Source organism: Pholcus phalangioides, unplaced genomic scaffold, assembly GCF_987345545.1.
Source record: "Pholcus phalangioides strain wild (caught in Gottingen) unplaced genomic scaffold, Ppha-v1.0 ptg000010l_1, whole genome shotgun sequence".
Lineage (NCBI taxonomy): Eukaryota > Metazoa > Arthropoda > Arachnida > Araneae > Pholcidae > Pholcus > Pholcus phalangioides.
The window spans coordinates 14,559,931-14,574,230 of NW_028301603.1; the positions used below are offsets into that span (position 1 = coordinate 14,559,931).

General features: G+C 41.1%; 1 protein-coding gene across 3 annotated transcripts in view; it reads left to right on the forward strand.

Annotated features, from left to right (window-relative positions):
* LOC149080965 (phosphatidylinositol 3-kinase regulatory subunit gamma-like) overlaps positions 1-14,300 on the forward strand; it is a 57,251-nt gene that overhangs the window by 9,827 nt on the left and 33,124 nt on the right. For 2 of the 3 annotated variants that reach the window (XM_089237685.1, XM_089237686.1), the window contains exon 2: positions 3,351-3,986. In XM_089237685.1, the coding sequence (XP_089093811.1) occupies positions 3,669-3,986 (318 nt within the window). In that variant the 5' untranslated portion in view covers positions 3,351-3,668. Of the gene's footprint in view, positions 1-3,350; positions 3,987-9,057; positions 9,149-14,300 lie in introns of those variants that run through there. The other variant, XM_089237688.1, reaches the window with a different exon arrangement.

Here is a 14,300-nt window from a genome sequence, read left to right on the forward strand (position 1 = left end):
ATTAATGTTTTTTTTCCATTCCGTGAAGTGTAGATCAGGAATTTCAAGTATCTCTCAAACACCACAGTGCTCACTCTTTGTAAGATATGCTTTGCTTTTTTCTCTCTTCTCTAAACTACCTGGAGCTAACAACAAACTACCTTGCATCTCTACAACCTGTTACTCGCGAGCACCGTGTTGTTCATTTCTTTGTAAGATATGCTTTTCTTGTTTCCGTCAATTGAGTTTTTTCTAGTCCCTAAATTAACCATGGAGTGTAGATCAGGCATTTTCATTTGATTCCAAGCACTGTGATGATGCTCTTTCCTAAGATATGCTTTTTCATTTCGATTAATCGCTTTGCTTTTTTTCCCAGTCCCTAAATTACCTGTGGAATTTATATCGGGCATCTACAGCCTGTTACTCGAGAGCATGGTGGTGCTCATTCTTTCTTTGTAAGATATGGATTTCATTTACATTAATTTTTTAGGTAGTTTTTAAAACTTCCCTGATCCGCATTATGACTACAACATGGGAAATAGAAACGTGTTTAAGAACCCGAGATATTTTGGGTTGACCAAAATAAAGCAGATCAATTTTGACGAGATATCTCGGGATTGCCGTTGTAAGGGTTAATGCGTTGCTTTTTTTTTAGTCCCTATATCACCAGTAGAATTTAAAATCAGCCATTTACAATCTGTTGCTAGTGTCGTCAGGAGGGTCGATTCCATTGGTTCATTCCCCCCCCCCCTTTTACGGGATAGACGATTTTGTCTCCATATTATCCAGCTATTAGGAGGTGGGATCGTCCCGTCCCCCCGGATCTGCACCTGCTCTAGGTAGTCGATCGATGACGATGAATCTATAGATGAACCATGTTCGATATGCACACACACACCTGACCCGGGTCCAGCAGCGAGCGTGCGACGCAAATCGCACCAAGTCGGCACGTGCCTAAACGCTCGTTTTAATGATAATTTTCCAGTTCATTGCTCCGATATCCAGTTGTAATAGTAATTCTGCTCATACACAGAGAAAAAGAAATGAGCATGTATTGCGTGTTGACGTGGACAGCTGTTTCGCAGGTGATTACACCACTGGAATGAAGATAAATAATTGCGAGAAGGGCTGTACGGTGTATCATACGGAATCCCCGTAATATACTCTCATGTGATCTAACGTCTCTTTTTTCATTTTCATAATTGGATGAAAAGCCGTGTGAAATTTATTTGCATTATGAACAGGGTTCACCAGTTCTTACGCAAAGGGTCCCCAGTAGCTGAGCTGTTTGATCAGGTGGCCCATCGTTATATCATCCCGACTCAACCACGCCATTATCAATAGAAATTAAAAAGAGAGATAACAAAAAAAAATGTACAGATGCTATTATCATCGGGCCATTGGCCCAACAAAGTTGGAACGAGGTGTTATCGGTGCTGCTGGTGGTATCGGTTAATCGGTTTCAAGTGGTTTTTTTTTATTATGATTGAGTGGTGCTCGTGAGTCACTCTGTAATTGCTCTTTTTTGCGTGTGTGATCGAGTTTGGAATTGTCTTGGTGTAAGATATTCTTTTTCCCATTTATGCTTTACAGTCTCTAAATTACCTGTGGAATGTAGACAGGCATCTCATCAGTTGCTCGCGAGCACCGTGTTGCTAATTTTTCTCTGTAGGATATGCTTTTTCATTACTGTTAATAGTTTGCATTTTCTAAATTTACCTGTTAAATGTGGATCAAGCATCTTAAGTTGCTTTCAAGCACCGTGATACTCGTACTTTCTTTGTAAGATATGTTTTGCTGCTTTTTTTTTCTAGCCCCTTAACTATCTGTGAAAGTCACGCATCTGTAACCTGTTACTCGCGAGCACCGTGGTGTTCATTCTTTTTAAGTTTTTTTTTTTTTTTCATTTTCTTAGTCTCTAATTTAACTGTGGAATGTAGATTAGATTCCTAAATCACCTATGAAGTGTAATCAGGCATCGAGAACCTGTAGCTGGCGAGCTACAGGTTACTATTAATAATCAACAATAGCTCATATATCATGGCGTACCCGATAATGCTAGATGCTGTTGCGGTGCCTGCGCCTCTTAGGGTACGAACATAGTTCACGCGGGTTTCCCGGATTCTGCCAGTCGGTGTCGTTGCTGATTGGTTAAAAACCCGAATTTCGAAGTTTTTTTTACCAATCCGTAACGGCTACGACCGCAGAATCTGAACCAGCATGCACTATGTCTGTACCGAATCGTCAATATTAACGTGGGGACGCGTCTGGCTTTTCTACTATGTTTGTACCCTTATACATTTCGCATTATGTGCACTCATCCTACGTCCCCACCCCCATGTCTTGGGCGTAAGAAAGCATTTTACGCATTTTTATGGTGTACAAGAGTGGTCGCGTGGACCCGTTCTTATATGTAAAACAATATATACTACTCCCACACATTCCAAGGGCAATCGTCCTAGACATTTCTAGGGGTTACACGAGTATCCTATGCTGTTCTTAATATAGTATGCGGTTCTGCCTATGTGGTTCTTAAACTTTTGTCACGCGCGGCTGCCTCAATTCATGTTTTATTTATCGCTCCCCAGAATAGTTTGGTAGGTATTTTCTCACATAAAAGAACTACTTCAAAGCATGGATAAGGTGACACACAAACCAATCTTGAGCTACCCGCGACGCCCCTAACAAAGGTTGGCGACACCCCCTAGAAACTGCGACGCACAGTTTGAGAAACACTGTTCTAGTGGGTAAACTTTTTTCTTGGACATTTCTAAGGATACGCGTGCCACAAACATTCAAAGGTACGCCAGCATCTGAATCATATCGCGGGTTAATAACGCTTCCTATACATTTCAGACCATGTGCAAGTATCCAACGCATAAATAGGGATAAGCAAGCAAGCATGCGCATGTTCAAGAATAGGCGAGAATTTTACTTATTTTTAACGTTACGCAAGCCTCTCATACATATATTTCAAAAGGTACACGCACGCACTCTTTCCTTCTACACATTTCCAGGGATAAGCTCCGCACTCTTTATTGCTTTATGTGGGGGGAAGGGGGTACGCAAGCCTTCTACTCATTTCCAGAGGGTACTTGAAGCATGAAAACTGCTGTTCTAGAGCAGTGTTTTCTCAACCTTTTTTCGGCCTGTAATTTCGTCCTCGTAAGGGGAAGGGGTGCGGGAATTCGAATTGAAGTTCACGGGGGAGGGTGCAACCTAGAGACAAAAAGGTTCAAGAACCACTGAGGTCTAAATGGCCGGATTTTGAAGCCGCAACCTTTCGATGTACTTTGTACTTGTTCGTGCTATGACTTGTACGCTACATGAATACATAATTCAATGTTGATTATGTGTTTTTTCCTCCACAGAGTTTGTATTCGGATGAAGAATCTGGCAACGCACAAAAGTTGAAGTGAGATTTTTTTTTGCCGTTTGAATCGAATTCTCGGCTTAATACGTTGTAATATGTCCGTTCAGTGAGAAGGAGGAGTGCACACGCCCAGTGTTGAGCGATGTTGACCGCGTCCGAACAGTTCGACGAATTTAGGACTTGACGTTAGGTTCCAAGAGCCTCTCCAACATCTTCATTATTACCCGGTGTGGAATGTTGTTGCGTAGCTCTTGAAGAAATAAAAATTGACGTTATTTTTCGAACAATAGACATTAACAATAATCGATTTATTGTGATGAATCCACTGGCCCACATGTTGTCCACCGAAGAAGACAAACCTAGCAACGTCGTCGTCGAAGCCACTAGAACAGGTCCTGACGCGACTTCTCTCGTCGTCAGCAGCAGCACTAGCGGCGGCAATACCACCGCCTCATCGTCTTCGGTACCGGTCGGTATACCGTGGGCTTACACGCCAGTGACCACAGCGACGAGTACGACGGCCATGGTAACGCCGTGCAGTCACAATTTCTTGCCAAATGTACCGCCCGAGTGCTGCTCCAACAACAGCAGGAGCTCTGGAGGTTGCAGCAGGAGCGGCTGCGAAGGAGACCTGGTGAGTACAGATTTCGATTACTGTTAATTGATATCGTGTATGATTTTTTTAGGACTTGCCGCCGCTAACAACTCGTATCATACGCTTGGTCTCATTTGGGACACCCATTAAAATACTGACTAGGGCCATCTAGCAGCATCACAGACACCCAGGCAAAGTCATTTCCTGGAAATTCCTTCTACCCGAGTGAAAACACTATCCTACCAATACTTTCAAAAAATCATAGTATCAGATCTCATAATCACGTAGGGCCCCCCATGCTTAAAGGACTATCTTGATTGCTAGACGCGCGCCTCAGTGCGAGCAGAATTTTTTTTCTCATCGCCCCCAAGTCAACCCATAGGATCTTATAATTATAGAGCTCCTACCCCCTCAAGGGGGTGATATCGCCTACTTTGGAGACACTGGTTTAATACATGAAGTATTAAGTCTGTTGTCATAACCGAAAGCCACAGTCATATCTGTCGTGGTGGGATAGGGCATCCCCCGCCCACTCCAGTTCCCTTTATGAAGACTGCTCTAATGCTGGGAAACCAATCTTTTCTTGCATTTCTTATGACGGTGCAACTTGGTACTTCGTCAGTTTGTCCCCCAAATCCCGGTAATTTTGAAAGCAAAAGAAATCTAAGGGATGAATTGCATCCCCCTCGCGTTGATATACTTACAGTATTTCTCACCCTGGCGCCATATGGAAATGGCCCTTTTGTGATCATCGGATATTCTGGGGGGGAGGGGGTGACGTGGGTGAGGAGGACAGGTGCTTAGGGGGGCATAGAAGGGCTGTGAAAAAAAATTCAATGAGGAAATAAAGTGTGAATATGTAAATAATGTGAAGAAATAAAGCTTTTAAGTGAAATATAGTGGTGAAAAGTGTGACCAAACGCTTACAGAAACTAACAACCCATAGAACTAGTGCCATCTTAACGCATGGAACCCATTTTGACAGTGCCATGGAGTGCCTAAATACTGAAATCTGGTACAATGATTTTCTAGAGTAAGTGTGTAAATACGTGAGCTGTTACTTCCAGCTCGAGCACGGGCTACGGGGGCGCAGAACATCACTTTACCACGAGGGGAGGTGGGGGGAACATTGATAATGTTACAACTACTACAATAGAGAAGCTTACTGTACTTCAGCCCAAGCGTCCAGAGAACTTATAAAAAATTTTGTGCACTATAAATTTTCTGAGAAAATAAATATAAAGGGTCTCTCTCACTTTCTGGATTTGAGTGGAGGGCACCGGAAAGAACAAGGAGCAATTTGTTTTCCCACTTGAAATGTACTGAAAAAAAAATCATTTTAATAAGAAAGAGTCTCATTCCTGGATGAAGGGTGGGAGTACCCTCGATAAAAAGAAAAGCGGCACGGAAAAACAGTCGATCCCGCTTATAACGTTCCCATTCAAAACGTTTTCCCGACGACTTATTTCCGTGGTCCCAATTCTAATTCTCATTAAGATTTTCCCGTTTAAAGTGTTTTCCTCGCTTAGAACGGTTTTTTGTTTTTGACGTTATGAGCACAGGATCCACAGTCCAAAAGAAAAAGCCCATCGGTAAAAGAAACGCTGCACTGACATTTTCATTGTACATGCGTAATGACTCCCCGCAGTGCATATTTAAAGACAAGGAAATATCCACGAGAAGAAAAAAAAAATGGGCCGGACAATTGTCTTTAAAAAAAAAAAAATGGCTTCCCCATATTACCGGCGTATTTCATAGGAGGAAATACTAGGACACACACACACACACGTAATATTTCCAGAGGAGACTCCGCTATATCAGGGCCAACGTGCTTGACGCTCCACTACACAAATCGACTACACGTGGACGAACTATCCGCGGATCTCGACGCACGTATACGTTACACACATACATACGAGAGCCCTTACGAAGCCCCCGTATTACTATTTTATTTTTTATTTCACTGTAGATGGCACGTGAAGCTGTAAATAAAAGATATGGAATTGGGAAATTTTACACGCGAAGTTGCGAATAATTTTTTTTTTTTTTTTTTGTTTGCTGTCTAAAATGAGAAGAAAAAAACTCTTAACGCTATTACGGCAATGAGAGAGAGAGAGAAAAAAAACTTCCACATTTGATTACGTGCACGGGAGTGCAACACCCTTTTAAGCTAGTTTGGGTCACCATACGTGCAACTAGTACCTTTTTACTATTATTATTATTATTCAAGCGATCAAGTTGGGCGCTTTCGTAGTGGTATAGCGTGTAATATAACTTAAGAGGAAGAAGGCTGCGAGAGAGGAAAGAAAGAGACCTAAGAAAAGAGGGAAAGGGTTGATGAACAGCTATTGGTTAAAAAGAGACTTTGGGTCATGTTAGCACTCGAGTGACGTTCTTTTTTAAAGGTTCAAAAACTAGTTCCTTCTCTTGTTGGAAAAAAAAAAGGCTCTCTTTGAGCTCAACCCTTTTTTTCTTTTCTCTTTTGCTGTGACTTTGTTCCTCCGTTTTAAAATAATTTTTTTCTCGTGTGTTGTCTTGCCTCTGAATTTGAGTTTTATTTTAAAAAAGGACTAGTAATGTGTGTAGATGTGTCCTTAACCTTTTTGTGCCAATCAGATGTACTCCCCCCCCTGTGCCGTTAGAACGGACATTGATCGCTAGAGCGAGGATTGTATGCATGTTTTATCCTCTTTTTTTTTTAATCTTTATGCATGTAAATCCATAAAATCAAAAGAATTTCAGATTAAGTGCATATTTTTTGAAGGTTTATTTAATTTGATCAATCATCTTTGTCGCAGCGCGGTCATTTTCTGCGCACGAGGGCTAATTAGACCGGGGCCTGCAGTTTATTGCCGATTCCGAACGGCAATCTTGTTTTTTTTTATACTCATCGAGAGGTTGGTCAACACCTACTAGAGAATTTTCAGTGGGTGTTGGGTTGGTGCGCTATCCCCCCCCCCCCTCGATGATAGCCCCGTTCACATGTGCAAATATTGCGGTAGCAATGGGAGTTCTAGCACCCGCTTGACGACTTTTTTTCCCTTCGTAAATAAAGAAATGGGGAGCAGTCATTGGTGAAAATTCTTAAAGCGGGTTTTAAAACCGCTTTTTCTTTTCTTTTTTTTCTCCATGTGAACGGGGCTGATGGGGGACTCCTTGCGGTAGCAATTTTTTGCTGCGGTCAAGTCGCCGTTTTTTGTTGTACCCCTGTGTCGGGAAAGTTTTCTGACAAGGACGAACCGGGTATCGAACTCGCGACACCTCTAAACATCCTTCGGTACTTTAGGCGAGCATCTCAGGGGCCATTCAAGTATTACGTAAGCAGATTTTTTGCCATTTTTTTTATCTCAGCAGCTTAGAATATTTCATATCTTCAAAAAGAGTGGTTGATGACGTAAGCAACCTTCAAACTCCCCCTCCCCCCCTTGTCATCAAAAGTCAGCAAATCCGAATCCCCCCCCCCCGATGCTGACGTAATACTTGAATGACCCCTTATCGACCGGGCTACCGCGCCCCAATGTTTATTTAAGTTCAATCACTTCTTTTTGATAATTTTTCAAATAAATGCAAATACAACACCGTCTATAACAGAAAGCCCCTGCACGAAGCTCGTGACGTCACTGAAGTCGTGCATTCCAACTATAGTCATTGGATATACTGTAAAAAAAAAGGTAAAGATTTCGCATACGTCGGCCTGCTATATCCAGTGGCTACAGGTGAAATGGATGACTTCAGTGACGTCAAAGCTTCACTCGGAAGCTTTTTGCTGTAGAAGGTGTTGACACAGTGGAGTATCTCCGGTTCCAATGTGCAGTTCAGTGACTGGCCTGTTGGAATCTGCAATCCACTCCAGTGTTAGCATTTACCACTTAATTTATCCTCCAGGGCACTGAGCTTGTATCGCATAGCCTGGTCGAGCTCACTTCGACAACTTACTTTATCCACCATATTCGTGGAATGCAATGAAACCACGTTAATGGAGGATCCCAGAATACTACTTGAAATCACGGTGGCAGTGTTAAATCCTTTCCTCGCAACTCTTTTCTAACGACTCCGCACAATCTCATGATCTGTGGAGAGCTTTGGCTTCCGACAAAATTTTCATGCTTTTTGCTTCTCATCATTAAGTCCAGTGATTTTTTTTCTTTTAAACAATCTCGCTGAATATTCTCGTCCGTGGCCCGGAAAGATGGCACAATGTCAGGATCGTTACGGAATCCCCCTCCAATCGGTGGGTGAAGTGAGTGAGTGAAGACACGATGAGAAGAGATATATCATCTATCTCTTTCGTTGGAATTCTCTGTTGCGGTTCGTCTCTCCTGGGAAGTTAACGGGAAGCCCTCCACGTGTTGCGCAACCCTAAAAGATGTGAATTTTTCTTTAGGAAATCGGGCAATGTTGCAATACGGGGGGTGTTCGTTCTCTCTCTGGTCTTAAACAGCGGGAGGTTGCGTGTATGGTGTGTTCTCCCCCTTGCAACGGATTTAGACTTTGTCCTCACTTTCTCCTTTCTTTTTTGGCATGGTGGTACTTATTACCCGCACCACCATTTTTTTTTTTTTCCTGGGAAGAGTTCGTGCGATTCTATAGATTCCTATGTGTGTGTTATAGCCAGGCTGTCTGGCTGTGCCAGCTTGGTTCAGCGGAAATTGCCTCTTTTTACTTTTTGCTGCTTCTCATTTGATGCAATCTTTTTACTTCATTGTCGTCTTGGCAAGAGTGCTGTGCCATCTTTTTTTTTTTTTTTTTTTTTTTGCACCTCCCCCCCCCACTCCCCCTGATCCTAAATTAACCCTCTTCCAGAGAGCAGTGGAGTAACATTCGTTTTAATTTCTCTACTTGAAGCTTTTATTTATTTTTTATAATTATTTAGACTCTCTCCCCCCCCCGCCCCCCTCTGCTGTCTTAGCGTACATTTCGCCGGTAGGTGTTGGTAGCGTTTTGAGATATCTAGTCACCGGTTACGCGCGGCACTCCACCGCCTCGTGCTGTAATTTTATTTTATTTTTAATGTTGATTCTTCGTGCCAGCAGGTGAAGGCCCTTGCCGGTAAACGCAGCCCCGTGTCTAGAAAAATTTCATTCGTTCTTTTCGTATAGGTGTCTGTGGATTTCGGATCGTTTATCCGTTGCCGACTTTTCCTGCGAGTTCCTATCTATCGGAATTACAGGCCCCTACGGGTTTCGAGTATCGTGTGAACGGTGAGTGCCGAGTTTTTGTTTATGAATCGAAGTAGTATTTACCCGATTTCTAAAAAACTTTACCGAAAAAATATCGTTTGAGGTTTCTTACGTTTAAATTTGCCCGGAACCATCTCATGGTTTCGAAACTTTTTCACTTCTCCTATGTACCAAGGTATTTTTATTAGAACAAAATCGCAAGTTCTGCTACCTATGAAGGAACCCCCCCCCCCCCTCCTCGGAAAGTTCTTGTTGAGCCCCGGTTAGAAATCAATGTGTTTCAAACAAGGGGGGATTGATTGATTGCTAGAGAACGTGGTGTTCAACTGTTGGTTCATTCAGGGAGGGAAAACAATTTAGGTATTGGCCAAATTTCTTACAATTTTGTTTTCTGAGAAAAATGGTTCAACATAATTATTTTCCCTCATGTGATGACCCTTTTCAATCGTACAGTTTACATAATTTGTAGGGGGGGGGCGGCTTTGTTCCTTCCACCCCTTAAACATCAATTTTGTAATGGGTGTTCACACATAGAATTGCATGGGGGTGGGGGGGTGACAATTTTTTTTTCCTTTGCCGCCGCGATGGTGACCTAGGATTTGTCAAACTTAATCATGTGATTCCATTTCTATAAATATTATGGTAAAAATAATAAACCGCTATAACCACACCAATCGTCTCTGCAAGTTTCATAAATTTCTTTTCATTCTTCACTTTTTCCGGTGAAACATTACAATTTTAATCAGCCTTTTCAATGTTTGGCTTTCTTTATACAGTCGGTCCAGCTTATAACGTTTCCGCTTGCAACGTTCCCCCGCTTAGTACGACTTATTTTCGTGGTCCTAACTCTAACAAATTCTCATTAAGATTTCCCGTCTAAAGCGTTTTCTCGCTTACAACGTTTTTTTCATGATGATTTTTTTTAAAAACGTTTTAAGCGGGATCCACTGTATTTTATCAACATTGGTAAACATAACCAACATTGCCGATCGAATTCATCAGACTTTAGGTCACAGAGGTCTTCAACGTTTTTCTACTCGCGATCACTGCTTGTACCCATCATCAAAAGAAGAGCACTCTACCGGCAAGTTTGTCTATACGCTATATGAATGTATGAAATCAGGGTGATTCCAGCCCTTGGATGCAATTTGTACAAGGTTGCTTAGTTGAAAAGTTGAACAAGTGCTCGAGAGCACGAAATCGGACACGAGCACCGGGTTGAAGATGCCTGCTTCAGGATGATGGATACGATAGGTGATGTTGATCGTGTTTAAAAATCTTAGTAACTGTGAAGAAAACTAACATTACAAGATCGATGAGTAATGTTAACGTTTTTTATCCTTATTTTTGCCACGATATGGCACTCATTGGCTGATGGACGATAGCTTTTTTTTCCAGTTCCTATCCAATTTCAATGGCCAGTTTAGTCCATTATACAGTGCGGAATCAATTCGATTGAGTAAATCCTTTAAAGATATAGAAAAAAAAAACCATTTTTTCCATCCTTGTGTGCTTTTTTGTTCTCTGCGAGGCCTTAATTGCATATTATACCATACGTATGCCCGTAAGTTTGGCCGTGCAAGTAGCTTTTAAAGCCGGGTTTTCCTAGGAGTAGGTTTTTTTTGCGCCGCGTGAAGTGAATTGCATGCACCATTTCGCGTCGGCAGAAACGTGTTACATAATCACGCTACGTGTTCGTGTTTTCCGTTTTCGTGTTAGCGCAGGGCGGCTATATGGCTCTGGCATCAGCTATTCTGTCGTTTGCGTGCTCCGAAGGGAAAGGAAACGCAGCGAAAATGAAGAGAAGATCGGTACGAAGCAATTGACGCCTCCAGAAGCAGCCCGGCCAATCGCGCCCGACGTAAAGCGCTATCGTGAAACAGTTCTACCATTTTTCTTATTGGTGAGTGGATGGCGTGTCACGCTGGGCGATTCACGTGGCACAGAAAACCTGCTGCTAGGAAAACCCGGCTCAAGTAATTCATTGACGATTTATCATATTTACTAATACGAGCTGGGAGTTATACAAAACCGGTAAGTTCGCAAAATTTATCAAACATACGGAAATCATAATAACCGGGTTTATCACATTTACCGAAACCAGGGATGTCCGCAGGATCGACCTTTGGAGGGGGTATACTGCGTTTGTGGGGGGGGGGGGTGTTGCACACAACCATTTCTTCCAGAGAATTTCGGAATACTTAGCTTTTCAGAAATCATTTTATATCGATTTCAATTGAAAGATACCTTATATAAAGCTATTTTCTCTTTAGGTATAAGAAAAATTTTGATTGTCTGGGGGGGGGGGGTTCACAGGGGACCCGTGCCCCTTCCTGCGTACGCCTCTGACCGTAACATACTGTGTATGAACAAAATTCATTAAACTCGCCGAAATGGGCGGTGGTTGATAAATTTTGGGTGTCGGATCAATATAAATCATTGGATTTATATTTATATCACTTTTACTGTAATACATATTAATCATTTTCTCGCATTTACCGATCGAAACGCCGTATTTTACCGTAATATGACTCTCATTGGCGATTTTTTTCAATACACTCAAGAACGATTTTCCCCCCCCCCCCCTTCCAATTCCTACCCGATTTCATTGCCGACATCTAATCCATTGTGTAGTGTGGAATGAATCCCGATTGAGTAAATCATGGAACGACGGAAAAAAAAAAAAAATTTTTTTTCTCCATCCTTGTAATGCCTTGTTCTTCCTGTCCGTGAGGCCTTGCTTACGTATCATGCCATACGTTTTGCTGTGTAAGGAGTATTTGGACGGCTTTTATATAAAAGGAACCAAGCGCCATTTTTAACATTTTTGAGATGTATCCAGACATCTGAGCTATTGAAATGAGGTGGGATTTTTTTTATCTAAATAGAACCAAGTGACACATATAGGCTATGATGCCGCCTGTGTGTGCACTTGAACCAACTATCAAACTGAAAAGAGATAACTGAATCGAAGATAACTTTAAATAGCTTTTTCTCAGTTTTTTTTTATTTAATGGCTCTTGGTTCATTTTATATAAAAGCCGTCCATTTAAGTAATTCAATGACAATTTATCATTTACCAATACGAGATGAGAAATTACGCATAACCAACGGTGAATGTAATAGTTTCGTAAAATTTATCGTACTTACGAGAATGGCCGGTAATTATTCATAATAACCAGCGTGATTGTGCATAATCATCGCATTTACCGTAACATATATGAATAAAATCCATCAAAATCAGTGACATGGTCGGTGATCATAATTACTGGATTTATAATTTTACTGTTATACATATCAGTCATTTTCTCATATTTCGGAGGGGGCTGGAACCCCCACATAAATCCCCCCTGGTTATTGATTGAAATACCGTATTTTACCGTGATATGACACTCATTGGCGCATGGACGGTTTTTTTTTTCTCCAGTCCTTGTCCAATTTCACTGCCGACGTCCAATCCATTATACAATGCGGAATGAATCCGATTGAGTAAATCATGGAGGGGAGAGTAAACTCTTCCCCCCCCCCATCTTTGTGCCCCTTGTTTTTCCTCTCTGCGAGGCCTTGTTTGCATATAATGCCATAAGTTTCGCCGTGTAGTAGTAGTATGTGAATAATTCATTGATGATTTATACTGTATTTACCAATACAAACTATAAATTATACATAACTAGGGGAGGGGACGAATAGTGATTTCGCTGAATATTCATTATATAATTTTCTTCAAAATTATAAATAAAATTGGTGGTTTTAATTGAAAATAAAATAATTCATAATTTACTGTTTGAATGTAATAATTCATAATTTACTGTTTGAATGTAATAATTCATAATTTACTGTTTGAATGTAATAATTCATAATTTACTGTTTGAATGTAATAATTCATAATTTACTGTTTGATTTAAATTAAAATTTTAATGTAATTTTAAATGAATGATATTGAATTTTAGTTACGCAATTTATTATTCAAATTAAATCACTGGTAACTGAAATAATTTTGATTTGCATGATACTGACAATCAAATCTAACAATGCCATATTGTATTTTAATACTACAGTTATACCTCTGCTAACGAAGATGCTTCGTTCTGGAATTACGTTCGTTAGCCGAAACATGATTTCCCATAGGTTTCTATGCAAAATCGTTTGATTCTTTCCAGCTTCTGCCCAAAATTTGAAGATAAGTTTTTTTTTAAAAAAAACCACCAAGGAGCAATATAAAAAGGAAAAATCTGACCGAGTGCTAAAATGAACAGCTTCAAAATTGGATAAATGAGAATTTACAGAAAGATTATATGGTACTGAAGATTTTTTTATTTTACACTATATGTACGCACACACAACCAAACCAACCCCGGCTTTAGTCTACTAAAAGTTGGCTTAAAAGTCTACTAAAGTTGGCGTTGACACAACCCGAGTTCGTAAGTGTCCCCATCGATTTGTGATTTGGTCAGCTCATTTTTTTTCTGTGTCTGATACATGCAGATGAGAAGAGCTCCTAGAATGTCCAGACTGTTCAGTTTCATGCTAAGTCTTGCACTGAAAGAACGCATGCTCTGAAAACAAAGGCAACCTCTTTTTTTCAATGCATTTTCTATTTTGGCTGAATCTTTCATTTTATATGGTTCAAAGAATTTCAGAAAAAGAAAGTGTTGGCACATCTGAAAAAAAAATACCGATGTGGACATAAGTTAATCGGTTCCTAGTGACTAATTCTGATGATTGGCGTAAAAGTTCAGCTCACGACGCGGCTATTTTATGTTTGGTGTGTGCATTCATATCATCGGAAATGTTCGTTAGCTGAATCCGTATTCGTTAGCCAAAGCAGAAAAAAATGCAAAAAAATCTTCGTTATAGACCATAGTTTCCCAACCTTTTTTCCTCCCATCGCCCCCTTCTTCAGAAATTTTCTCCTCCCATCGCCCCCAACGCAACCTAACCCATAGGATCCTATGTTATACCCGTAGCTTCTACCGCCCCCCTGGAACATTCCAACGTCCCCGGGGGGCGTTAACGCCCACGTTGGGAATCACTGTTATAGACGAAAAATTTGTAATTTTGTTCGTTTGCCAAGGTATCACTGTACTTACAGAATATGTATATACAGTCAAACCTCGTTAGTGCGTCACCCGGTTAACACGTCACTCCGCTTACCGGGTCACCTTTGGGAAGT